This window comes from Capra hircus, chromosome 3, assembly GCF_001704415.2.
Source record: "Capra hircus breed San Clemente chromosome 3, ASM170441v1, whole genome shotgun sequence".
NCBI lineage: Eukaryota > Metazoa > Chordata > Mammalia > Artiodactyla > Bovidae > Capra > Capra hircus.
Genome location: NC_030810.1, coordinates 62,062,070 through 62,089,428, shown reverse-complemented (window position 1 = coordinate 62,089,428; position 27,359 = coordinate 62,062,070). Strand labels below are relative to the sequence as shown.

Here is a 27,359-nt window from a genome sequence, read left to right as displayed (position 1 = left end):
TCTGAGCTTCAGGAAACCTATTTATGTTTATGTCCTAAGCACCCAGTACAGTTGCTCAGCATAATTTGGTGCTCAGTAATTTGGTTAGATGGAACCAGGAGGTAACTATAGCAGATGCAGGGAAAACACATTTAAAAAGTCTTCTTATTCTTTTGAAATGAGACTCATTTTGGTCATTGATTTTTCATTTCTAAAAGTTTTGTTTTTTCCCAAGATTTTCTTACAGATATGTTAACCTATATGTGTTTTTGCATGTGGTAAGCATGGTTGTTTTTTAACCTGTGTCTGATTCTGATATACTTGGCTCTGTTCCTGCTTTTTCTAAGTTGACTGTTTTGTGCTGCTTGGTTTCCTTGTGGGCCTGGTATGTTTTAGTACCTGTTGGTCCATGTGTTTTATTTATCTTTTGGAGCTCCCCAAGTCTCAGGGTGAGCATCTGGAGAGGTCTACATGTGTTTGCCCAGAGAGGGAGGGCAATTCCCGTCTGAAGTTCCCTGAACCAAGCAAGCTGACAGTTTGACTCTGGGTCACCCAGGCACGAGGCTTAAAGGATTGGGTTGTGACCCTCATTTCTCAGTATGGATCCTGCCTTCCTCTCCATCTTCCTCTCTCCTTCCCTTCCCGCCTCCCTCCCAACTTCCTTCCTTCTTCCCCTCTTCTTTCCAGCAAAATAACCTGGCCTATTAATTCTGGAAATAGGAAGTCTAAAAATCAACTTAAAAATAGAAAATCATTAGCAACCGAATATAAGCCTTAAAAAGTCTTAAAATAACTCTTAATATAGTTTTTTTTAGCATCTCTTTTTTTTGTTTCTTTTAAATTTGTTAGTCAAGCTACATAAGTCATAAGTCAATATAAAATATCATTACACTATTTCAGATGAAAAGATCCCCAAGAATGACCCCCAATTATAAACGTTTTCTGAGAAATGAGTAGCTTGAATGATGGCTAAACTTAATAGAATTTGCTTATTAAACGTACCATCAAGACATTTCTTGTTTCAAGAAACAGAAATTGAACTTAAACGGGCCTAAGTCTCAGATTTGTTGGCTCAATTTGAAAGTCTTGGATGGCTTCAGGCACAGCTGGCTCCAGCAACTCAAACATTGTCACTAGACAGTCTTGTCTGTTCTTTGTTAGCTCCACTCCTTGGCAAGCTCTCCTATGACGGCTTCCAGGAGAGATGGTTAAAATGGCTTCTAGGAATTCCAGACTCCATCTATGCTTTAGGTCTATGATGCCCAGATTTTGCCAATTATGCATTCAACAGTAAAAGTTAGGCACATATCCCCAATGTATATATATTTGTTTATATTAATAAAATATATGCTACTATATTACCACTGTTACTTTATATATTGTCAGTAGAGCTCAATTTTTTTTGTTTTTAAGATGAAGACTAAATAGAAGTACTGATGTTCTCTGTTCTCCCAATGGATGTTTTGCACAGCCCTCTTTAGGGACTACTTAGTGGAAAGACCACGTCTCTTCCATTGGTTATAATTACAGTCCTGTGTCCATATCTCATTGGTTCTCTTTGGCCTAGGTTCAGTCATGTGCCCATTTCTGAGTTCAGAGTCCTTAAAATAGTCCAAGCACAATTTTTCTAATGTATGAGATGCCAGGAATATCTGACTAGGCATAAACAGAGAGATGATATATTAACTTTAAAGTGAGCTATAGTTTGGAGTCTTATAATCACTGAGGCTCCATGGCTCAGTCATGTCTGACTCTTTGTGACCCCAGGCACTGTAGCCCACCAGGCTCCTCTCTCCATGGAATTTTCCAGGCAAGAATATTGGAATGGGTTGTCATTTCCTACTCCAAGGCTGCAGATATTTCTGACCCAGAGATTGCATCTCTTGCACCTCCTGCCTTGGCAAGCAGATTCTTTCCACTGTGCCATCTGGGAAGCCCCCATAATCACTGATATATCATGCAAGATACACAGTCTTTTCAGAACAGAGTTACAAAACAGAGATTCTCTATTTCCATAACAATTTAATTATAATAGTCGGTGCTAAATTTCTGGGATTTCAAACTTAGAATGTCATGAAAATGTCCCATTTAGTTTTTGTTAATACTCTAGTAACATGTGAATGGTATATATTAAGATGTTGGAATTGACAAGTCTTGCAAATAAAATCCTATTTTTATAATTTTGATGGTGGCCATTTGGAACAAGATGGATAGGTATATGTAAAGGCAAGTGATAGAGGATCCTGAATCATTTTCAGATTTCTAAAGTGAGAAGGATTTCACTGGTTAGAGAGAGTTTTGCTTTAAAGAATGGGTAAAACATGTGAATGGAAAGTATTCTTCAGGAGATTTCAGGCTGTTCAGTGTATTTAAAAATTGATCTTCTTTGCAGAGATGCAATGGCTCATCTTGATTCTGAGGTGAAAGAAGAACGTCTGAGAGAAGACCTGAGGTTTTATTTCATGAACCCTTGTGAAAAATTCCGAGCCAGACAACAGATTCCATGGAAAATGGGTTTGCAGATTTTGAAGATAGTCATGGTCACTACCCAGGTAAATGATATTATCAGTTCATTTGTTTTTTATTCTTACCCCAAGATGAACCTGTTTTTCCATGTTCTGCCACTTGACTTTTGTCCTGAAAAGGCCACACACTCATGTTCATAAACCTCTAAAATTATGTTGACTCTGGAGGGCAGATGGTAGGTTGAAGTTAAGTTTAGATGACGACTTTGTTTTAGTAAGAGACTCTGAGGTCATCTCTCACGGGTTGTGTAAATATAGATAGTGTTAGATCTGAAGTGGGTAGGGTTTCTATATCTGAATGAGGCACAAGGCTGGTGAAGGCTGCCTGGCCAAAGTTCTGTGTTCTTGAAATCTTTCATCTTTCTTCAAATATATCTTATTTAAATATACTTTTGAAGTCTGCATTTTGGACCGCTTTGATTTTGGATTTACAGAATGCTAATGCTAAGTTTTCTTTTCATCAGAAGCTAAATGCTTAAGTAAACACTCCTCAACCTTACCCACGCCCCACATACCTCCCCAGGCAGGCCTGGGTAAGGTAGGAGAGTGTTTACTTAGACACTTCGGAGTGTATCAGGAGTGTATAAAGGCTGCATTGGGACTTTTTGCTTAAATTGAAATTGTTAAATATTTTATTATCAGTATCACAACAGTCACCCAAGTTATCATCTAGTTTTGGGGCCTGAACCAGTTTTAGAGAGGCTTCTCTGTATGCAATTACATTTGAAACATGTGTCCTTTTAAAAACAGTACTGATTTGGAATATTAGGCTCCAGGGGCAAATAATCATTCTGTCATCAGTGTAAGTGTTTTCAAAGATTTGATTTCTGGAACACAAAAATTAATAGCTTCCTAAAATTACCTCCATATGCTTTAGAACTGAGAAAGGTGGTTCCTGCCATAACTAAAGCTGCATCTTTATTCTTTGTTCATAAAGAGGTCTTGTTACTGCATGACACGCTGCACCAGCTCATCACATTTTAGGGTAAGCAAGCTACTTCCAAAGAAACAAAGATGAGAGGAACGGTCACTCTTAAATGTACATGCTTGGATTTTTTTTTTCTTTAAAAATTTTTTTCATTTTAATTCTTGGTTTTGAAGTTTTAATTTTGGCAGCCTATAAAGTAGTGCATTGTTAGTATTACTTGGAAGAAGAAATAATGTCCCCTTTTGCCATTTGGTTAATTTTAATTATTCCCCAATTACTTCTCTTGCCAAACTAGCTTTCAAGTTTTTGATCTATTAATATTATTAATATTCTAACTAACCTAGGCATAAAATATCATCACCCTCTTTGACTTACATTTTTGGTCCTAATAGCTACTGAATTCCATGGATGCTTCCTTCAAAACTGCATCTCCTTATGATTTGCCATATTCACTATCTTGTGTCCAGCATAGACTCTTACCTTGTTAGTTAATTTAAAATATTGATGTGTATGAAGTACTTCATATGCTCCGCACTATCTTGGGAATATAGCTGTGAATGTGTTACGCCTGCTGACAGCTCATACATAGCCTAGCAGTTCCATGTGGTACGCACAGTAAGTGCTTTATGTATGTTAGCTCATTTCAGCCTCACCAGACTCCATGAGGTAGGTTCAATTTTTACTCCCTTTGAACAGATGAGAATACTGAGCCAAAGAAAGCTGAGTAATTTGCATGTGGCCATTCAGCCAGGAGGGGCTTCCCAGATGCTCAGTTCAGTCCTCAGTCGTGTCCAACTCTTTGTGACCTCATGAACCACAGCATGCCAGGCCTCCCTTTCCATCACTAGCTCCTGAAGTCCACCCAAACCCATGTCCATCGAGTTGGTGATGCCATCCAACCATCTCATCCTCTGTCGTCCCCTTCTCCTCCTGCCCTCAATTTTTCCCAGCATCAGGGTCTTTTCAAATGAGTCAGCTCTTCACATGAGGTGGCCAAAGTATTGGAGTTTCAGCTTCAACATCAGTCCTTCCAGTGAACACACAGGACTTATCTCCTTTAGGATGGACTGGTTGGATCTCCTTGCAGTCCAAGAGACTCTCAAGAGTCTTCTCCAACACCACAGTTCAAAAGCATCAATTCTTCTGTGCTCAGCTTTCTTTATAGTCCAACTCTCATATCCATACATGACCACTGGAAAAACCATAGCCTTGACTAGATGGACCTTTGTTGACAAAGTAATGTCTCTGCTTTTTAATATGCTGCCTAGGTTGGTCATAACTTTCCTTCCAAGGAGTAAGTGTCTTTTAATTTCGTGGTGCAATACCATCTGCAGTGATTTTGGAGCCCAGAAAAATAAAGTCAGCCGCTGTTTCCACTGTTTCCCCATCTATTTGCCATGATGGCGCTAGTGATAAAGAATCCTCCTGCCAATGCAGGAGATGTAAGAGGTGCAGGTTCAATCCCTGGGTCAGGAAGATCCCCTGGAGTAGGAAATGATAACCCACTTCAATATTCTTGCCTGGAGAATCCCAGGGACAGAGGAACCTGGCGGGCTGCAGTCCGCCAGGGGTTGTGAAGAGTTGGACATGACTGAAGCAACTTAGCATGCATATATTCAGCCAGGAAGAGGCAGAGTCAGGATTTGAGCCCTGGTAGTCTCGCTCTAGAGTCTGCACTCGTTTTCTCATATTGTTTCTTTCCAGATGTACAGCCTCAGAGTTTGCACTTGAGAAATACACTCAAGTTAACTAGGCTGCTTCTGGAATTCAACTTATGCCTACCTTTTTTATCTCCAAACCTACCAGTCCATTCAATACGCATGTCAGATTAATTTTTCTTAGAATGCTCTTATTGCGTCTCTTATTCTCAGAAACTTCTGTGGAACCATATTTCCCATAGAACTAAATTTTCAGTCTGTGGCCTGGGATTCACAGATTTCCATAGTCTCCTTCAACTTGCCTTTCCAATAGGTTTTCATCTGCTGTTTCTTCCCCATGTCCCACCCAGATGGACACACTCAATGATTCTGGCCCCTGCCTTGTTTTTCCTTCAAGTACAGAGGAGCTCTTTTCTCCCTCATCTTTCAGCTGCTATTTGAAGTCCACCTCCCCTACCAGCCTTGCCTGATCGCTCAACATGTGTTTTTTTCTTGGCTCACTAGTACCCCATGCTGGCTACATCACTAATTTCACTTTTAATAAAATATTTCTGGGACTTGATCATTTACCTTTTGGGTGGGTCTACCCTACCTCCCCTAATTAAACTGAGGTGGTTAAACTTGTATTCCCCTGTAGGGCCATTCTAATAAATTTTGCTACTTGGATAATATATAATTGGAATGGAATTCTCAAAAATCTTTCTTTCCTTCAAATCCCACTTTTCCCTCCTCCTCTTTTTCTGTCTCTTTTAGCACTCCATTCTCAAGTCTAATGGAATGAGTGGTGTTTTATAAACGTTGATGGGAAAGAAACATCTTTTAAAAGACATTCCTACTCTACATTCTTCAGTAATTTATAATCTTGAGAGAGGTTTCCACATTCTTTTGCTAGATCTGCTCTTTTCCTCCCGTATTCTTTGTATATTATTACAGTGGTATCTTGTTTTTACCTGGCACAGAATATTTTCTCCTCCATTGATTTCATAATCAGTTCTTAAATTCACAATCTTTGCCAGGCTGCACTTAATGTGTGATTATTTTTCTGTCTTATAGTCTCAACAAATCTTAAAATCTACTTAGTGGGGCTAGAATGAATATTTTTGTCATTCCTTTCTTGAAAATAAAATCATTTGACCAACACTTCATCATCTCTTCACCCTTGCTCTGTAGTGGACCAGCCCTCCATTATCTCTTCACTCTTGCTCTGTAGTGGACCAGCCCTCCATCATCTCTTCACTCTTGCTCTGTGGCGTCTGTTTCATTCTGCCATAGTCAAAAGGGGACCTCAGGATCTCCTCCCCAGGGTTTCTCTCTACTGAGATTCTTGGGGAATCCTACCTGGACCTGGTTTGAGGCTATGCATGTGGATATTGTATTGTTCTATGAACAATAGTCTGGAGGGAATTTCTTGTTCTTGATGCCAGATGGGGGTGGGTCCAACAGAGATTATATCTCCATATTCTCTCATTCCCAAAGTTGAAGTAATGGGCTTTGAATCTAAGTAAGGTGGTGTTAGTTTCTCAGTCGTGTCTGACTCTTTGCAAGCCGGTGGACTATAGCCCGCCAGGCTCTTCCGTCCATGAGATTCTCCAGGCAGGAATACTGAGGTGCGTTGCCATTTCCTACTCCAGGGAAATAAGATGGTAGCTGAAAATGTCAGTACATTGAATGCTGCTGTCTTTGTTAAGTTATTCACTCCCCGTTCACTTTTTGGGTTTCTTTAGCTTAACTATAAGTGTGGGAAGAGGGACTCTCATGTCCCCTCTTCTAGAGTTAAATTGGCAGCTTTTCAGTTTGAGAGGTTGTATGGCCAAGTGGTCAAGAGAACTAACAGGTGAGTCAAACAGACTTGCTGTCACATTTCTAGCTGTTCCAACCTGGATAAAGTACCCAGCTTCAGGTTGTAAGTGTATAAAATGGGATGGACAGACTCAGTACGTGACTCTGACATTGTGATGGCCACTGTTCCAGTTCCTGGATATATGTACATGTGTGTGTGTATGCTCAGTTGTGTCCAACTCTTTGTGACTCCCATGCACTGTACCCACCAGGAAATTTCCATGGAATTCTCCAGGCAAGAATACTGCAGTGGGTTGCCATTCCCTACTCCAGGGGATCTTCCTGACCCAGGGATGGAACCTGAGTCTGCTGTGTCTCCTTCACTGGCAGATGGATTCTTTATCACTAGCACCACCTGGGAAGCCCATTCATTTGTGTATCAGTATGTAATAAACCCCCCAGTCATGTGTATATTGGTCCCCTGGTTTACTTTTATAGCTTTCGAAAAGCAACATGACCTTTCCTTTTCTATCATTTCCTTGCAGGCACCATTGATAGACATCACATGCTTGAAATAACTTTTAGCCTTTGGTTGCTTGATTTTCAGCACAGGTTGGATGTTGTGGGACTTCTTATCTATCTTCCTTAGAACAGCTGGGTTTAGCAATCGCTCAATCTTTTGATTTGGTATTTAAGGAATGTGATCTGGTGAGGCTCAGATGCTAAAGAGTGTCATCTGTATACATTCTCCAACAACAGTTGCAGTTCTGCAAAGCTAGCACCTAAATTCTTTCCTCGAAAGGGAAGCCCCAAATCAGAATTTTCTGCAGATGAAAAATCACGCAGCATAATAGAAGTGACTTTGGAGTTAGACGTGGCTTTCATTCTAGCTAGGTGACATGGGCAGTGTAATGAGACTAAATCTGTTTTTAAAGTGGGGGTAAGAGTATTAACATTTTCATAGGCTGGTTGTGTTAGTAAATGAGATAGTGCAGGTGAAGCAGTTAGTACAGTGCCTAGAGAATGATAATTGCTGAAAAGTGTAACTGTTTTAAATTATTTAGCCTTTTAAGAAAGTCAGACAAAATTTGAAAACTAAAAAACATAAATCACTAAAAAGAGTATGTAAGTTTGCGTGTGCAAATTAGCATCTGTTCATCGGAAAGGTCTAGTAATTAAACCGTGGAGTGACAGCAGGTAGCACAAATGTCAAGGTCATCTTGTTGAACTTGCTGGTTTCACATGACAGCGGAGTCCCAGATTGTTTTGGTGACTTTAGCAGGGTGAAGTTTGGGGCAAATTTTCTGGACTCTCACTGTCTTAGAAAGCAGATGAAAAGATAAAGTAGGGAGATGGGGAAGAGAGTGTGGGCCGGGGTTTATAAAGGTTTGACTTCTACAGTTGCATATGTGTGTCTGTGTGTGTGCATGAGAGATAGAGAAGTAGAACACTTGTGAGGCTGTATATATGAAACAGGGTGTGTGAGATAGTATTTATGAGAGTGTGAGAGCAAGTGTGCAAGAGAGTGTGAGAGAGTGAGTGTCCATTTGAGTGTGAGTGGAGAGAGAGGCTGTGTGTGGAATGCCTTGGATTTGGGGGTAAACAGTCAGTGCCTGCTAATTTCCCCTCCTTATTAGATTCTAAGAGGAAAACTTTAAGGCAGAAAGAACACACTCATTCCTGGTGAAGAAAGCCTTTGGCATCTAACCCTGTGCTATGATACCGTTTAAGGGGAATAGTAGAAGTTCTATCACAGGAAGATGGGTGCTTGGTGACAATGAGTGGGTTTGCCATCACGGAGGTGGAGTGAGCCCTGTTATTCTGCGTGGTGCTTTGATGCTGTAGATCTTGGAGGCAGGAACTCTTAGGTGTAAATCTTATGTGAGTTCTTCCTGAGCTAGAGGATTGAATTCCTTTGATGATAATTTCCTCTTAGCTGGAGGAAGTATTATATAGGCCACTTTTCAAAAATGTTTTAAAAAAGTCGCATGCAAAACAGTTTTGATTTTTAAAAATATTTGCAATTTCTAAATGTCAGATCATTTAGATTTGACTATCAAACAGTAAAACACGAGAATTAGTGGTTTACTAAGTATGGTTGAATATAGCAGGGTTGAACATAGCAGGCTTGAACCACACAGATTCACTTCTGCATAGATAGAGATATATTTCAGTAGTAAATATAACACTGCTACACAGTCCATGATCCACAGTTGGTTGAGTCCTTGAGCCCTCAGGGTGGACTATAAATCGTACTTAGATTAACCCCTATATTGTTCAAGGGTCAGATGTATATCAATTTTGAGAACCATTAATTTGAAATGCAAGTATAAGAAAAATGGATTCAAATTTTAGATAACCAAGGACCTTCTGTATGTCATAGGAAAATATACTCAATATCTTGCAATAACCTATAATGGAAGCGAATATAAAAAATAATGTGTATATTTATATAGAGGTATAATTAAATCACTTTGCTGTACATCTGAAACTATTACAACATTGTAAATCAATTATATTCAATAAAAATTTTAAAAAGAAAAATAGCATATCTATTAAAAAAAAAAAAGAAAAATGGATTCAGGCTTAACTTTGAATTTCTCCTTTCTCTTCTTCTTCTCTGTCATTAAAGGCCAGTAAGTATATTAGTCTGGTCCCATCACTTCATGGGAAATAGATGGGGAAACAGTGGAAACAGTGTCAGACTTTATTTTGGGGGGCTCCAAAATCACTCCAGATGATTATTGCAGCCATGAAATTAAAAGACGCTTACTCCTTGGAAGAAAAGTTATGACCAGCCTAGACAGCATATTAAAAAGCAGAGACATTACTTTGCCGACAAAGGTCCTTCTAGTCAAGGCTATGGTTTTTCCAGTAGTCATGTATGGATGTGAGAGTTGGGCTATAAAGAAAGCTGAGCACCAAAGAATTGATGCTTTTGAACTGTGGTGTTGGAGAAGACTCTTGAGAGTCCCTTGGACTGCAAGGAGATCCAACTAAAGGAGATCAGTCCTGGGTGTTCATTGGAAGGACTGATGTTGAAGCTGAAACTCCAATACTTTGGCCACTTCATGCGAAGAGTTGACTCATTTGAAAAGACCCTGATGCTGGGAGGGGTTGGGGGCAGGAGGAGAAGGGGACGACAGAGGATGAGATGGCTGGATGGCATCACCGACTCGATGGACATGAGTTTGAGTGAACTCCGGGAGTTGGTGATGGACAGGGAGGCCTGGCATGCTGTGATTCATGGGGTTGCAAAGAGTCGGACATGACTGAGCAACTGAACTGAACTGAAGGGTATTAGTCGTTGGGAGTGGTCACCTCTTCTAATTTTATGCTACTTCAAGTTGCTAATATAGCTTGATGAGGTTGTTTCTAGGGTGAAGAATTCTTGTCCTTTGACATTGATATGATTAATAGAAACCAAAGCAGTGAGATTTTTCTTGCTGATGTTTATAGATGAGGGTTAATGATAGTAAGCAAGCATTTGCCTTCCTTGGAAAATGGTAAAATACATATATTTCTATTTTATTTTCTTTCCTAGCTTGTTCGTTTTGGTTTAAGTAACCAGCTGGTCGTTACTTTCAAGGAAGAAAACACTGCTGCTTTTAAGCACCTGTTTTTGAAAGGATATTCTGGTTCAGATGAAGATGATTACAGTTGCAGTGTGTATACCCAAGAGGACACATATGACAGCATCTTTTTTGCTATTAATCAGGCAAGTCTTTTGTTGTGAATTATTAATATCTAAACTTGAAGAATATATTGATACTTGACCTTGACCTTGACCTGTTGTCTTAGCAAAAAAAATTATGCATATATTCTGGTATATATAACATATTAAGATACATAACGTATTCTGATTTAACTGCCAAAAAGTGTTTATTGCTATTTCTGTAGCTACATTTCCATACAATAGATTTTGCTGATTTAAATTTTTATGTTTTAAGATTTATATTTGTATTTATCCCTTCCCACCCACTTCTGTTGGGAATTACTTTATCCCAGATCAGATAGCCAAATAGCTAAAAACAGGCTTATAGTCTCAGAAGGTGTGATGAATGAGAGATCAAATCTAAGATTCTAAATCTCAATTTTGGTGTTTTATCATTAATAAGCCTAGCTGAACCCTAAGAATATGGAGTAGGATATGTCATATCTAGACAGTATTGAGAAACCAGATTGGTAGGCCTGAAGAAAGTATTTAAAGGAGAGAAATACTTATTCTTTCATTCATCCATTTACTCAATCCATAAATATTTTGGTACCTATTATGTACCAGGTACTATTCAACACACTGGGGCTACATCATGAATAAAAGAGACAAAACCCCTGTCCTTATAGAACTTAATTCTGGAGGGAGCCAGGCGAATGAAAAGAAGTGAAATAGTACTAGATGCTGATTCCTTGAAAACACCACCCCACCAAAAACAAACAAACAAAACAAAATATATTGAGAACAAAACTAAATTCACTGCTAACAGTAGTAACAGAGGTGTTCTGTTGACTTGACTAATAGTCAGGGTGCTCCTTGACTATTTTCCGTAGGGTGCAGAGTGCAAACTCCAAATATAGATTTTGAAGTCTAGTGTAAGGCAGGTCTTTCAGTGAGAGGGGAGCTTGATAAGAATTGGGTAAAGGTCCTCATATAATTAATAGTTTAGGATTGGTGGATATAGCAATCCTATATCCCCAAATCCCTGTGAGGGTTTGGGGAGGTATTCAAATATCAATAACCTCAGATATGCAGATGACACCACCCTTATGGCAGAAAGTGAAGAGGAACTAAAAAGCCTCTTGATGAAAGTGAAAGAGTAGAGTGAAAAAGTTGGCTTAAAGCTCAACATTCAGAAAACGAAGATCATGGCATCCAGTCCCATTACTTCATGGGAAATAGATGGGGAAACAGTGGAAACAGTGTCAGACTTTATTTTGGGGGGCTCCAAAATCACTGCAGATGGTGACTGCAGCCATGAAATTAAAAGATGCTTACTCCTTGGAAGAAAAGTTATGACCAACTTAGATAGCATATTCAAAAGCAGAGACATTACTTTGCCGACTAAGGTCCGTCTAGTGGGCTTCCCTGGTGGCTCAGACGGTAAAGTGTCTGTCTGCAGTGCAGGAGACCCGGGTTCGATCCCTGGTTTGGGAAGGTCCCCTGGAGAAAGAAATGGCAGCCCACTCCAGTATTCTTGCTTGGAAAATCCCATGAACAGCGGAGCCTGGTAGGCTACTGTCCATTGGGTCGCAAAGAGTCGGACACGAATGAGCAACTTCACTTTCAGTCAAGGCTATGGTTTTTCCAGTAGTCATGTATGGATGTGAGAGTTGGACTGTGAAGAAGGCTGAGCACCGAAGAATTGATGCTTTTGAACTGTGGTGTTGGAGAAGACTCTTGAGAGTCCCTTGGACTGCAAGGAGATCCAACCAGTCCATTATGAAGGAGATCAACCCTGGGATTTCTTTGGAAGGAATGATGCTAAAGCTGAAACTCCAGTACTTTGGCCAACTCATGCGAAGAGTTGACTCATTGGAAAAGACTTTGATGCTGGGAGGGATTGGGGGCAGGAGGAGAAGGAGACGACCCAGGATGAGATGGCTGGATGGCATCACTGACTCGATGGATGTGAGTCTGAGTGAACTCCGGGAGATGGTGATGGACAGAGAGGCCTGGCGTGCTGTGATTCATGGGGTCGCAAAGAGTCGGACACGACTGAGCGACTGAAATGAACTGAACAAAAGGTCTTGGAAGTTGTTAGACTGAATCTTCAAATTGGTCATTTGTTTGAGGTTTTTCAATGTTTCTGAAATAAACAATACAGTTATTGTTTTTAAGTTCCTGGGCAATAGTTTCCTGGAATAATAAATCCATGTTAATAAAGATAGTTGTTGTTCAGTCACTAAGTTGTATGTGACTCTTTGCAACCCCATGGATTGCAGCACACCAGGCTTCCCTGTTCTTCACCTATCTCCTGTAGTTTGCTCAAATTCTTGTCCATTGAGTCGGTGACACCATCTCATCCTTTGTCACCCCCTCCTCCTCCTGCCCTCTTTCTCAGCATCAGGGTCTTTTCCAATGAGTTGGCTCTTCACATCAGGTGGCCAAAGTACTGAAGCTTCAGTTTCAGCATCAGTCCTTCCAATGAATATTCAGAGTTGATTTCCTTGATTCAGGTTTGACTGGTTTGATCTCCTTGCTGTCCAAGGGACTCTCAAGAGTCTTCTCCAAGACCACAATTCAAAAGCCCCAGTTCTTTGGTGAGATGGGGGCCAGTAAAACCCTGTTAGTGCAGATAGGCAGATGGGAAAGCTGTGTTAATGTAAGCTGTGGGTGTGGATGGCTTGGGTCCTCAGAGGTATGTCGAAAATGATAACTGGAATAAAGCAGGGGAGGAGACTGGACTGCCTGTTGATGCCTGTATATTAGAGATAGATGTTTATAATTTTCATTGGGTGATAAGGACTGGCCTCCTGGAGGCAATAATATTCGCATAAGGTCTGAAGTGAACCTTGCAGATAGATAACCTGGGCTTCTAGGCAAAGGCCACATCAAAGGCCCCAGGCGGGAGTGTGCCTTGAGAGTTCCAGGAACTGCCTGGAAGCCCACATGGCTTGGGAGGTGGTGGGTGGAGCCAGTGGCCCATAGTGGGCTAGGAGGTCAGAGAGATAGGCAGGACCTTGTCTTTGGCTCAGAGTAGTTGGGAGCCTCTGTCCACATGTTTACTTTAGTTTCAGGTACTGTGGGGCAGTATGTTTTTACTCAACCCAAGAAAATTACCTTTTGGTATTTTACTTTTGTGGAATTCTGTTGAGGAATATGAGACAAACAAAAAAAAGTTAAATGAATGTTCCATGTGCTGTAACTTCTGATGAAACTTGTTAGGCTCATAAGTATTTTTATTTAACTATTTTTAATAGTTTCATCGGCTAAGGAACTTGTCTCTGGGAACCCTTGGTTATGGAGAAAGCGAAGACAACAGGATTGCTTTAAAAGTCTGTAAGCAGCATTACAAGAAAGGGACCATGTTTCCTTCTAATGAGACACTGAATATTGACAGCGACATTGAAATAGGTAACGCAATGGTAATTTGATTCTGTGCCTTTATTAGCTTCTGTGTTAAGAGTGAAATACACCCTCGTGCACAGGCAACCCAAATGAAACCACTCAGCTAATCTATTTGAGGCTTCAACATTTGCCTGTCAAGGGCTTTGGCTCAGAAAACTGACTGGACCAGGAACATTTGTGGATATCTTTGGTGCAACTCAAGATTGTTGGGTTTAGGGTAAATGCACAGGTGTTTCCTGTTTAAGTTTTTCTCTCCATGATGGGGTGATTAGGCTTTTTGAAAAAAAAAAAAAGAGTCTGTATTTGTTAAATGACATATTGTGGGTTAAAATGCTTGGTATGCTTGCTTTTGCATGCCCAGTCCTTCTGTCATGTCTGACTCTTTGAGATCCTATGGACTGTAGCCCTCCAGGCTCCTCTGTCCATGGGATTTTCCAGGCAAGAATACTGGAGTGGCTCATTTGTTAAATATATCAATGCTCTTTCAAAGGAGAATTGTGATTAATAACCCATTTTCTCTGGAGACCTTTTGGCAAAAGTCAACATCTCATTAAGTAGAATTGTTTTGTGACATGCTGTTAAGGATTTAAAAGCATACGGTATATAAATGCAAAGTATTTGACTTGAGGTTCTGGAGATTTTGTCATTCATTCAACAAACCTCTGGTGCACAGCTTCCACGCCTCAGGCATTCCTACGGTTAGGGCTGCAGAGATAATCTGTCATGGCTCCTCAACTAGCTAACAGGTCAGGAATCAGGGTCCTAGTAGCAGTGTAAATTTGGAGTGGTTTTATTAAAAAGAGAGCTTCATTGTTCATTTGCCCATATTTCCTGTAACTCGATTCTAAGGTGTCTTGGTAATATAATAGAGGGACATCCGTATAAAACAAAGGTTCTCGTGCTTTTTTTCAGCAGGCTATCTGTTTAGAATCTTTAATGAGTAAATGTGACCCTTCCTCTTGCCGCTAAAACAAATAGCCCCAAGCCAGCACAGTCAGGTTGCTTCCAGAGACCCATCAATAGCTCTTTCTGTGGCCAGCAGCCTTATCTTATTGCCTCACAGGATCTTCTTGGAGAAGGCAATGGCAACCCACTCCAGTATTCTTGCCTGGAGAATCGCAAGGACAGAGGAGCCTGGTGGGCTGCTGTCTATGGGGTCACACAGAGTCGGACACGACTGAAGCGACTCAGCAGCAGCAGCCGCACAGGATCTTCTCTCCTGAGAGCTGTTCTGTCGTCAGTCTGCAGGGGCTGATCCAGTTTCACCCTGAATCTTTTTCCTGAGCTCTCAGCTGTGCTCCTCACCTTGGGCAGTTCCTGTAACTGTGATGAGAGTACTGACAGGTGGAGCTGAAAGCTTGTCCAGTGACCCTCTGCTTACAATAAACTACTAGCCACCTGTCCTTTTAAAAATGTGAGACTTAATTGGATCATATGACTGTTTTCCAGTGATTCATATGTTGTTTTCCTCAATTGATTTTTCTTGGAAAAATGATTAAAGAAATGTGGCCAAGTGGGTATCAGTGGCTAGGTGAGACATAGTGCAGAAAGCAGGATTTATTCCCAGACTACCAGACCAAGTGTTCTTGGTCACTTGCTTTCTATCATATGGACCATTTTTAACCAAATAGAGAGAAGTTGATTATTAATTTGACTTTAAGAGACTGCTGAAGCCAGCTGATTGTATCTTTTGACTTATTAAAAATAACTGGTCAAAGAGAACTTTTTGATGTATCTATTCAAAAGGTGTAAAAATATTCTTAAAAATACTTGATACTGGGTTTTAGATTTTCTGGTCTTAGACACGTTGGAGGAAGCCTGCAGACAGTATAAATAGGGATTGAGTTTGACTTTATTGGTGTGGTGTTATAGTTTAAGTAGGTGAATTAGCAGAAGCTGTCCTAGATGACTTACTTATGAATTTTGCAGCATCTTTCCAACTAAGAGGAGCATCGTTCAGTGTGCTCACTGCAGAGATCTGTTGTGTACTGCTTTCCCGGTGGGTTTCTGTTTAGTTGCATGGCTGATAGAACAGTTCAAACTAAGGGTTTCCCTTAATTCATGCTGAGGGTATATACCCCTGTCTGCTCTAGACATATCGCTTTACAATTCAGCTTCACTGGAGATTGTTGTGAATCCTGTTAAAATAACTTTTTTTTTTACAACATTTAGATGGGTATCATTCTAATACGGTGCTTCACTTTCTATACTGCACATTGAATTTCTTAAATTGTCCTTTCCACATGTTCTTAGCGTGAAACATTATGACCACTTCATCATTAGCTCCTGTCATTTTAAGAACATATCCATTCCACCCTCCCTTTGTCTCTGGGAGGGTTGTTGTTCCATCTGCTCGAGTGTTCTGCCCTGTAAATGAGAAGCATTTGAATGATGAGGCTGCTACTCCAATACCAGTTTGTTCTGTTTGAGATTTGATGGTTTTTTTGACTTAGGGCTTTTGCCATGCTTAAAAAAACCCCTCAGTTCTTAGGTTTTGCTGCCACCAAGTGTGTGACTATAGCATAAAAAGGTAAGACATTGGCAGAGTTAAAGTGTAACTCTATTATCACAGTGAAAGAACCTGAATAGTCAAGTAGCCTTTTATAAGGCAAATTTTACAGGTAGTGTAACACTGACTAACATATGCTGCCACGTTTCTCTGAATCTAAGATGTCATCAATTTTTAAGAAGACTCATCAGTTTTAGAAACAGTTGAAAATGACAAAAATTAATGTCTTAGAATGAATGAAATACAGGAGAAAAAGACCTAGGATAGTATATCTGGCACACAGATTTTTAACATATTACTCCTCCTTTCAGAATATTGTCATCTACTCAGATCAGTTTAATTTAAATGTTATTTTTTCCCTCTTCCTTTAGGATAAGAATGTTAGAGGTAGAAGGGCCTTAAATAGCCTCAGTTTGAACTTCACTTTACAGGTGAGGAAACTGAGGCACAGTCAGACTTGGTGATGCCGTGATTCAGTGGCCAACGGTCTTTGCTTCTCCAGGCCCAGTGACATGGAGCTCACGTGGGAGCTTGTGAGACAGGCAGAATCTCAGGGCCCCTTAGAGCTGCTGAGTCCACATTTCCATCTTAACAAGATCTGTGAATGATATGTACACACATTAAACTTGGGAAGTATTGGCTTCGTATTCCCCGGCTGAAGGCCTTTGACTTTGCACAGATCTCTCTCTTGCCAACTTCACACATTTTCTACCATCCCTCACCATCAGCCTTCAGTGCACCCTGCACACGCTAGGACACCTCTGCCCATCAGTATGCTATGCTCTGCTGTGTTTAGTCTCCCAGTCATGTCTGACTCTTTGCGACACTATGGACCTCCAGGCTCCTCTGTCCATGGGGATTCTCCAGGCAAGAATACTGGAGTGGGTTGCCATGCCCTCCTCCAGGGGATCTTCCAGACCTAGGGATTGATCCCAGATCTCCCGCATTGAAGGCAGATTCTTTACCAAGCTGAGCTAACAGGGAAGCCCTACCCATCAGCATGTTCCCTTACAAAAGCTGCTTGGGCAGGCGCTTGCCTTTCTCACTTTTTTCTCTCCTGGGTCCTCCCAACCGTCACCAGGGTCTTCCATTGGTGAGCCCCACTGCCACAGCTGCTGATGCCCCTGGAGAAACAGGGCAGAGCAGAACACACTCATGGTGCCACCATAATCTGCAAGCCTCCTGGCACAGCCCCTCTCCACTCCCTGTCATCCTGGTATCACAGAGGTAAGGCCATAGTCAAAGGCGCCCCCCACGGCACCAGGGCCCACCCATTTCAGCTTTCAGAAGTCACACCCCTCCTCTCTGAGCTCAGCTCCTCCCTGAACTCCAGACTCCTCTTCCATTCACCCCACTATGACTCAGCTACTAAGGATTTCAAACCTGTTGCATTCAAACAGAACATTTCAAACCTCTCCCGCTCTGCCCCTGCCACCCCATTTCTTTCTTACTCTTCCCCATCCCAGAAAATGAAAGCAGTATTTTCATATCATGCCATCATATTCCTAGTTGCTCAAGCCCCAAACCTGAATGTGTTGATTTCTCTATTTCCATTGCCACCTCTGTGCTCCAAACCTCTGTCGTTCTTGCTTGGATCTTCACCCACTGCCCTGTCCCTCAGCAATCAGAATGATATTTTTTTTTAACTTGGGGAAATGGAATCATATCATTCCCTGGCCCAAAATCTGTGAGTGGCTTCCTGTTCTGTTTAGAATAAAACCCTCAAGTCCCTATAGTACTGGTCAACCATCTGCCTCCCCTCAGGCCCTCATACCTACCCCTAGTTCATTGTTCCCACCTCTTTGCTGCTTGTTAAACAAGTCAGGATCTTTCTGACCTGGATCTTAGAGTCACTCAGTCGTGTCTGACTCTTTATGACCCCATGGACTATAGCCTGCTGGGCTCCTCCATCCATGGGATTTTCCAGGCAAGAGTACTGGAGTGGGTTGTCATTTCCTTCTCCAGGGGATCTTCCCGACCCAGGGATGGAACCTTGGTCTCCTGCACTGCAGGCAGACTCTTTACTGTCTGAGCCACCAGGGAAGCCCCCAAACAAGTCAAGAGTTTTCTGACCTGGATCTTAGTGCTCACTTAAAAAAAAAAAAAATTTTTTTTTTTTTTAAATTGGAGGATAATTGCTTTACAGTATTGTGATGGTTTCTTCCATATATCAACATGAATCAGCCGTGGGTTTACATATGTCCCCTCTATCCTGATCCTCCTTCCTGTCTCCCACCCTATCCCACCTCTCTAGGTTGTCACAGAGCACTGGGTTGAGCTCACTGCATCACCCAGCAAATTCCCACTGGCTATCTGTTTTACATATGGTAATGTACATGTCTCCATGCTACTCTCTCAGTTCGTCCCAGCCTCTCCTTCCCCCCACTGTGTCCACAAGTCCATTCTCTGCGTTTGCGTCTCCACTGCTGCCCTGCAGTGGAGGTTCATCAGTATCATCTTTCTAGATTCCATACACATGCCTTCATATACAATATTTGTCTTTCTCTTTCTGACTTACTTCACTCTGTACAATAGGCTGTAGGCTCATCCACCTCATTCAGATTGACTCAAATGAGTTCTTTTTTATAGCTGAGTAATATTCCATTGTATATATGTACCGCAAGGTTTGTTCTGTCTGGAGCACTCCCCTTGCATCTGTGCTCAGCTGGGGCTCCTTCCTCCTTCAGGTGTCAGTTCAAACAGCCCCAGTGCCTCAAAGCCCCTCCCCAGCAGTTCTCCCCAGGGAGGGCCACGCCACCCTCTGATCCCCCATCACTTCGCTCTGTCTTTGCAGTAGTGCGCATACTGTGAAATCGTCTTGTGTGTATTTCTCATTCTTGGCTTATCTCCCCTGCTACAGTGTAAGTTCCATATGGACCTTGTCTATCTTGTTCATTGCTGTCTTCAGTGCCTGGCCTCTGAAAGCTTTCAGCAGATATTTACTGAACATCAGGTAGAAAGCCTGGGTCTCCTGAGTTTCTGAAATAGAAGCTCGGGGGTCAGCCTCATCAGTGTACTGGGGAAAAGCTCAGGCTCGAACTGAGCACATGTGGACTTAAATTCTGGTTGGCCACCAGCTAGCTGTGTGACTTTAAGGAAGTTTCTTGGCCTCTCTGTGCCTTGGTTGGTCCATCTGTAAAATCAATAGTGTCCATCTCACAAGGTTGCTGCAGGAGTTAAACAAGATGATGCGTTAAACAAGAGAAGATATAAAACCCCAAGCACAATGCCTGGCAGAGAGTAAGTCCCCATATGTGTTTGCTATTTTCATCATCATGAGTCTTTTTCTATAAAAAGTGAGTTTCTTTTGATTATCTATCCTCATTGTATCAATCAAGGCCCAGTCAGGTAAACCAACACTGAATTGCTCCTCCACCCTAATGGTCCGTTTGCCAAACACAGGGAGACACCCCCTATGACACCTGCCCTTAAATATTGTGGCTGGTGAATGGTCCATTCAGCTCCATGTCCTCAGTTTTGGACCAGAACACCTGATTTTTGTAAAATGTAAGTGTATCCTCCATAGTTTGAGTGTCCTATATGCTAAGCAGTGTTTAACAGCCACAACAGTTATGCCCTTGCTCTCACAGACCTTGTCCTCTAGTTGAGGGAATAGATAAGCAAATGAAGAGTCGAACTGTGGCAGAAGATTCTCAGAGAACAACCCATGGGCCCTACCCGGATTCTCGAGCAGCTAGCTAGTGTCTGGAGAAGGCAATGGCACCCCACTCCAGTACTCCTGCCTGGAAAATCCCATGGGCGGAGGAGCCTGGTAGGCTGCAGACCATGGGGTCGCTAAGAGTCGGAAACAACTAAGGGACTTCACTTTCACTTTTCACTTTCATGCATTGGAGAAGGAAATGGCCACCCACTCCAGTGTTCTTGCCTGGAGAATCCCAGGGACGGCAGAACCTGGTGGGCTGCCGTCTCTGGGGTCGCACAGAGTCGGACACAACTGAAACGACTTAGCAGCAGCAGCTAGTGTCTGGCATTGCAGGAGGCCCTGACTTTCCTATTTTCGAGGTGGGGCCAAGGTACAGCAACAGCCTGGATGAGAATTGGCCAGGCTGGTTCACACCAGTTCTGGCATCAGGGCTGGATGACCTTGAAAGGCATTGACCATGAATGGTGTTCATTGTCTCCAGGCCTCCTCAGTTTCCTGCCAAGGTGTTAGGCTACAAAACAATGAGACGAATTTTTATGTGAAGGTCTTGGAATCATTCTTATATAGTTTACAGCTCCTAATTTGTTTTTATTTGAAGACAATCTAGGTTCCTTTCCTCTATCTTAATATTTTTCTTTGGAAAAACTATTGGACTAAACAGAAAGCTTGCCAGCTAGCACAAAGATGTCCTTGTATACCTTTCGTCTAACCTTCCCAAATGCTAAACAAAGGTACTTAACCAAAAAAGTTAATTTTACCACATTTACTTTATCATTCTTCCTACATATAAAAATTTCTCCTGAAACATGAGAATAAGGGACAGACATGATGTCTCTGCCTCTAAATACTTGAATCAAGAAAGAAAAGTTAAAGTGTTAGTTGCTCAGTTGGGTCCTACTCTTTGCGACCGCATGGACTGTAGCCCACTAGGCTCCCTCTGTCCATGGATTTTCCAGGCAAGAATACTGGTGTGAGTAGCCATTTCCTTCTCCAGGAGATCTTTCTCACCCAGGGATCAAAACTGGGTCTTCTGTATTTCAGGCAGACTCTACTGTCTGAAGCACCAGGGAAGCCCAAAATACTTGTGCGCCTCTCCCCAAACTGTACAGTGTTCAAAAACACAAGTTAACATGGATACAACAGTATAATCTACAAAGCCTATTCACATTTCATCAGTTGCCCTAATATTCTCTATCGCAGAAGCCACACCCAACTTTCTGGTCCAGCATCACATACTGTACTTAGGTGTATCTTCCAGTTCAGTTCAGTTCAGTTCAGTCGCTCAGTCGTGTCCGACTCTTTAGTCTCCTATAATCTAGAGAAAAATGAAGTTTTTTGCTTTTTTTTTTGTTATGATTTTAACATTTTTAGGGAGTAGAATGTCCCTCCCTTGAGTTTTCCTGTTTGTGACTGGATTGAGGTTATGTATTTGGTGTGAAAATGCCACACAGATGGTACATTATTTCAGGAGAAATATGATGTCTCTTTATCTCATTCCTGATGATGTTAACTTTGATCATGTGGCTAGGGTGGGGCCTGCCAGGCTCTCCGCTATAAAGTTACTGGTCTTCCTGTTGTGATTAATGAACACGTGAGATGCTTTGGAACGTGGTGAGCCTCCTGCTCCTCGTCACACGTTGGCCTTCGGGTTGTAGCATCTGATTCTTACCTGACAGTCACTGTGGTTCTTTCATGGCCCTAGACTGCATTCACCTAGACCTCGAGGCACTCTCCAAGGACCCTCAGGACTGGAAGAATTCGTCATTCTTCAGGCTGGAATTTTATCGGTAAATACATTTTTTTAATTAATTTTTTTCAAATTTATTTTTTAATTGAAGGATAATTGCTTTACAGAATTTTGTTGTTTTCTGTCAAACTTTAGCCTGAATCAGCCATAGGTATACATATGTCCTCTCCCTCTTGAACCTCCCTCACATCTCCCTCCCCATCCCACCCCTCTGGGTTGATACAGAGCCCCTGTTTGAGTTCCCTGAGACATACAACTAGAGAAAGCCCGTGCAGCAATGAAGACTCAGCACTGCACGGGCTTTCTCTAGTTGCGATACGTGGGGGTTACTATCTAGTTGTGGCGCGAGGGCTTCTCATTGCAGTGAAAAGCAGGGGCTCTAGGGCGTGCGGGCTTCAGTTGTTGCAGCATGGGAGCTCAGTAGCTGTGGCTCCCAGGCTCTAGAGCACAGGCTCAGTGGTTGTGGTGCACAGGCTTAGTTGCTCTGTGACATGTGGGATCTTCCTAGATCACGGATCGAACCCATGTCTCCTGATTTGGCAGGTGGATTCTTTACCAATGAGCCACCAGGGAAGCCCCAGTAAAAACATTTTTAAGTCTCATTACCCAGAAGACATAGATGGGGAAGGGAGAGTAGGGTAGGAAGACTGTGACAATGTATATCTTGTAATATGTTTTTATTCAGCCTCTTGCAAGTTGACATCTCCTTTCAACTCAAAGGCATTGACCTGCAGACGATTCATTCCCGAGAGCTTCCAGACTGTTACGTCTTTCAGAACATGGCAAGTATCTATTTCACTAAGCCATTTTTTATCCTTTTTCTTGACTCCTATTGTAGGTGCGGAGTGTACAGTGCACCTGCCTATAAATGTATTAGACAAAAGTGTGTTTGAAACAGTTTGAATGCCATGCTATAGCATCATTGGTCCAGAGGCTGTGACTTCTAAAAATGAGGCAAACCTGTTCCAACTTTTTAAAACTAGATTTCTGGGTTGAATAGAGGAGTTTTCAAAGTGGACTTTGACTTCCTACTCTCCTAACACTTTTTTTTTTTTAGTTTATGACCAGTGCTTTGAGTGTCTATAATGTTTTTCCTTTTATCAAAGGAAGGTCTTTGCAAATGTTGTAGCAAATGTTTTCAAACCTCAAGGCAGAAACTTCCACCTTGACCTGAAGTCCAGTCTGCAAAGCATCAGTTGCTGCAGCTTTTACTTTTGGATGGGTGGCCATGTGCCATGGAATCCTTCCTTCCTATCTTCTTTCTTCCCTCCCTTCTTTCCTTCCTCCCTCCCTCTCTCCCCCTTCCTTCTCTCATGGTTAGTGATGGGCAAAACTGAATGCTAAACTGCTGTTATGTGTTGTTGCTGTTTTAGCAGTTCAGAAGTGTGCTTCATTTAACAATTGCTAAGTGCTCTATGAGTCCCTACAAGGCAGCAGGCAGGTTGTCATGCTCTAGAGTTACCATGGCCCTCAGGAAGCTTATACCCTAGTGGGAAAGATAGATAGAAAAACAGGTCAACAAAGAAATAAAAGTAATTATAAATTATGATGTGTAAGTAGGGAAGAATGTCTGGATCAGAAAGTAGCATAATTTATCTCCTGGGGTGACCTGCATGTTGCAAAACTCATGATGAAATCCAAGGCGAAGAGCTTGGAGAGCTGGACGTGTATGTTCAGCTATGATTGAACCCATGATCAAATCTATGATTGAACCCACAAGTGAGCATCTTTGAGCACAAACCACATGCATGCCACATATTCTCAGTGTAATCCAAGAATATCTCCATGACCAACCAGAGGTTAAGGAATTAAGCTATACAAACCTCACTTCTATACCTATGAGCTAGGACTAAACTTCACTAGTCCTGGCATTCAAAGCCTCATTCCCTCCAGGAAGGCCCTGAACATGCTTCTCTTAAGTCCTAACATACTCTGTATATGTCACTTATACACTTTAAATGCTTGATATATAATGTGGAAGACTGAGGGCATTTGGAAATCTTAAATTCAACCCGTAACCTTGGAGCAGTCTTTGCCACATCTGAAAACATTGTAAGACTCCTGAAAACATTATATGTAGTGCTTGAAGCAATTAGAAAAATAATCTCTAGCATAGTAAAAGCCTAGAATCTCATACCCAAAGAACTAAATTGAAGCAAATGCTTATAAATTCCACTCAGGGTAATAAGTGACATCTTTGTGTTCTCGTGTCAGAAATTGGTGGTGAATTCTCATTTTTGTTCCTCAGACCATTTGGCTGTTTTGCATTAGGGTTTCTCTGAATCTGAATGTAGATTTAGTAGAATTTCATGTATACACCCCTTGAACCAGCATCTTTTTGGCACCAGGGACCAGTTTCGTGGAAAATAATTTTTTCACAGACTCGGGGAGGCAGCACTCGGGAAGGATGGTCTTGGGGTGATTCAAGTGCATTACTGGAGAAGGCAATGGTACCCCACTCCAGTACTCTTGCCTGGAAAATCCCATGGACGGAGGAGCCTGGAAGCCTGCAGTCCATGGGGTCGCTGAGGGTCAGACACAACTGAGCGACTTCACTTTCACTTTTCACTTTCATGCATTGGAGAAGGAAACGGCAACCCACTCCAGTGTTCTTGCCTGGAGAATCCCAGGGATGGGGGAGCTTGGTGGGCTGCCATCTATGGGGTTGCACAGAGTCGGACACGACTCAAGCGACTTAGCAGCAGCAGCAGCAGTAGCAAGTGCATTACATTTATTGCGCACTTTATTTCTATCATTATTGCATCAACTCCACCTCAGATCATCAAATATTAGATCCTGGAGGATGGGGACCCCTGCTTTGGACCACAGTTTTTCATTAATAATAGGAAGTTGTGAAGGAATCATGTGATGAGGACATTTTCATTGGTCTGATTCTTTTTGGATCAACACACTGTTTGGATGCCAGATATTTTAAGCAGAACTGATCTAACGCGTCATACTTTCTGCTGGGTTGTAACCTCTTCATCTGTTTGTGTCTCTAGATAATCTTTGACAATAAAGCTCACAGTGGCAAAATCAAAATCTATTTTAACATTGATGCCAAAATCGAGGAATGTAAAGACTTGAAAATCTCTGGATCTAGTAAGTATGTTACATGCTTGCCCATTGTGGATTGTGAATGATCTTTAACACTTCATTTGGGGGTTTTGGGTGTATAAAGGGTTTACTTAGATGATAATAAGAAGAAAGAGCTCCAGAAAACCACACTTTGAATGTTTGCTTCTGTCAAGCATATTCTGAAGCTTTGCATTTTTGTTCAGTTCAGCAAATGTGGATTATAGACCTCGTAGGAGAGGCTGTGTTGCCCAGTATTTAGGAGCAGTTTCTAGAGCCTGACTGCCTGGGCTTGGGTTTTGCTTCTATTTCCTGTGCCTGCGATCTTGGACAAATTCCTTCGGCTCTCCACGTCTCAGTGGCTTTCTCTGAAAAGTGAAAGTAACAATAGTGCTTACTTTCCAGGATGCTGAGTAGTAAATGAGTAACTATGTAAAGTGAGCACTGAGAGCCAGAGGAGGCAGACAGTCATTGCTAGCGCTCCCGGGAAAGAAAGAAAACACCTCCGTGAGGGACACTGACACGCTTAGAGACTCTCTAGCTTGTCCTGGATTAGAGTAAGTGGTGGAGGCACAAGATATGGTGGTCAAAACAGCAAAGGTTCATTTCGACGGGCAGAGCAGGACGTACAGTAGAGCAACACTTCTGGGAAAAGGTCTGATTTGCCCTGAGCCTGTGACAGTGGAGCAGGACCGAGGCCTTCAGAGCCCAGAGAGCAGCCTGTACAAACCTGGGTCGGTCACTCAGTCATTACTCATAAAACACTCCTTGATCCACAGGCTAAAGTGGGCTCCTGAGACCCCTTTCTCGATGAGGGGTTTGGATGATATTAACGATGGGTGGTCAGTGTTTTTTCATTTACAAGTTTTGTTTAACTGAACCTGCTTTGACCAAATCTTAGAGCAAAAAAAATGTAAAATACTTGTGAATCCTGACTATTTTGAATTAGTTTTATTTATTTAACTTTTATTTGCATTTATTTTTTGCGGCATTTATTCCCGGGCCGTTCGTTTTTGTTTCTTCAGTTTCTTCTGGGATATCTTTTTCTTCTGCGCAACCTCCTCTTCTGGTTTAGGAACAGTCTGTTCTTTTTCAGTAAGGATTATCTCAGTATGGCAGGGAGAGCTCATGTAGGGGTTGATCCGACCGTGAGCTCTGTAAGTCCTGCGCCGCATCTTGGGGGCTTTGTTCACTTGGATGTGCTCAATGACCAGGGGATCTACATCTAAGCCCTTACGTTCAGCATTACTCTCTGCATTTTTGAGCATGTGTAATAAAAATTCAGCACTCTTTTTGGGCCACTGGCCCTGCATCCAGCCCCACTGTTTGGCCTGTGCACACCTACCAACTCCACCATTGTAGCGACGGAATGGCACACGTTGTTTCTTCAAAGTGACATCCTTCAGGTACTTGGTGCCTTTCTGGATATGCATACCCTTTATGGCCTGGGCAGTTTCACAAATGTTCTTAAAGTGAACACAAAGATTTGAACCTCTCAGTTCAGTTCAGTTCTGTTCAGTCGCTCAGTCGTGTCCAACTCTTTGCGACCCCATGAATCGCAGCATGCCAGGCCTCCCTGTTCATCACCATCTCCCGGAGTTCACTCAGACTCCTGTCCATCGAGTCCGTGATGCCATCCAGCCATCTCATCCTCGGTCGTCCCTTTCTCCTACTGCCTCCAATCCTTCCCAGCGTCAGAGTCTTTTCCAATGAGTCTAGAACCTCTAGGTTTGCATGATTTTGTGGGGTTTTCTGGGTCGAGTGAATAGCGCACCATTTTTAGGGGTCACCTCAGGCCGCTTACCAGAAAAGCTATTTTGTATTAGTTTTAAATTAGACTAATTTTGTGGCTTTTCAGCTATATAATACATGTGTGTGCGTGTGTGTGCGCGCGCGTGCACTCAGTCATGTCTAACTCTTTGCAATCCATGGACTGTAGCCCACCATTCCTCTGTCCATGGAATTTTTCCAGGCGAGGATACTGGAGTGAGTTACCATTTCCTCCTCCGGGGGATCTTCCCCACCGAGGGATCAAACCCACTCTCTTCTGTCTCCTGCATTGACAGGGGGGTTCTTTACCATTAATGCCACCTGGGCTGATGATTCTGAAGTTTTGGCTTTGTAGTTCCATTTGCTGGCTCAACCTCTGATCAGAATACACACTTTTAGTTTCTGTTAAAAAGTGGTTACTACGCCTCAGCATTCATACGGAAGAAAGGCACAGATCAGATGTGAATTTTCCAAGTCCAAGTGTAGGCTGCAACTATTTTATGTGAACAAAGCTAACCCTTGTCGTATAGGAAATGTGGTTTGGAATAGTCGTTTGACCAAATAAGTGAGTTAAACAGGTTTGCCAGACCCGGGTTTCCTTCCTCCTCGCCGGCACCCTGACCACACTGGGAAGTTTTCCGAGCCTTTACTCAGAAGAG

The 27,359-nt window shown here is 42.2% G+C and overlaps 2 protein-coding genes across 2 annotated transcripts in view; one reads left to right on the top strand and one right to left on the bottom strand.

Moving 5' to 3' along the window:
* Positions 1 to 27,359, top strand: part of MCOLN2 (mucolipin 2) — a 63,518-nt gene that overhangs the window by 13,888 nt on the left and 22,271 nt on the right. The window contains exons 2-7 of the mRNA XM_018045686.1: positions 2,372 to 2,531; positions 10,414 to 10,587; positions 13,788 to 13,941; positions 21,811 to 21,895; positions 22,541 to 22,637; positions 24,858 to 24,957. Coding sequence (XP_017901175.1) covers positions 2,372 to 2,531; positions 10,414 to 10,587; positions 13,788 to 13,941; positions 21,811 to 21,895; positions 22,541 to 22,637; positions 24,858 to 24,957 — 770 coding nt within the window. The remainder of the gene's footprint in view (positions 1 to 2,371; positions 2,532 to 10,413; positions 10,588 to 13,787; positions 13,942 to 21,810; positions 21,896 to 22,540; positions 22,638 to 24,857; positions 24,958 to 27,359) is intronic.
* Positions 25,923 to 26,723, bottom strand: LOC106501954 (60S ribosomal protein L17-like). Its single transcript, XM_013962681.2, has 2 exons — positions 26,653 to 26,723; positions 25,923 to 26,422 (listed from the first exon to the last, which is right to left on the bottom strand). Exons 1-2 carry the CDS (start codon positions 26,705 to 26,707, stop codon positions 25,923 to 25,925), a joined length of 555 nt encoding a protein of 184 aa, XP_013818135.1. The 5' UTR covers positions 26,708 to 26,723.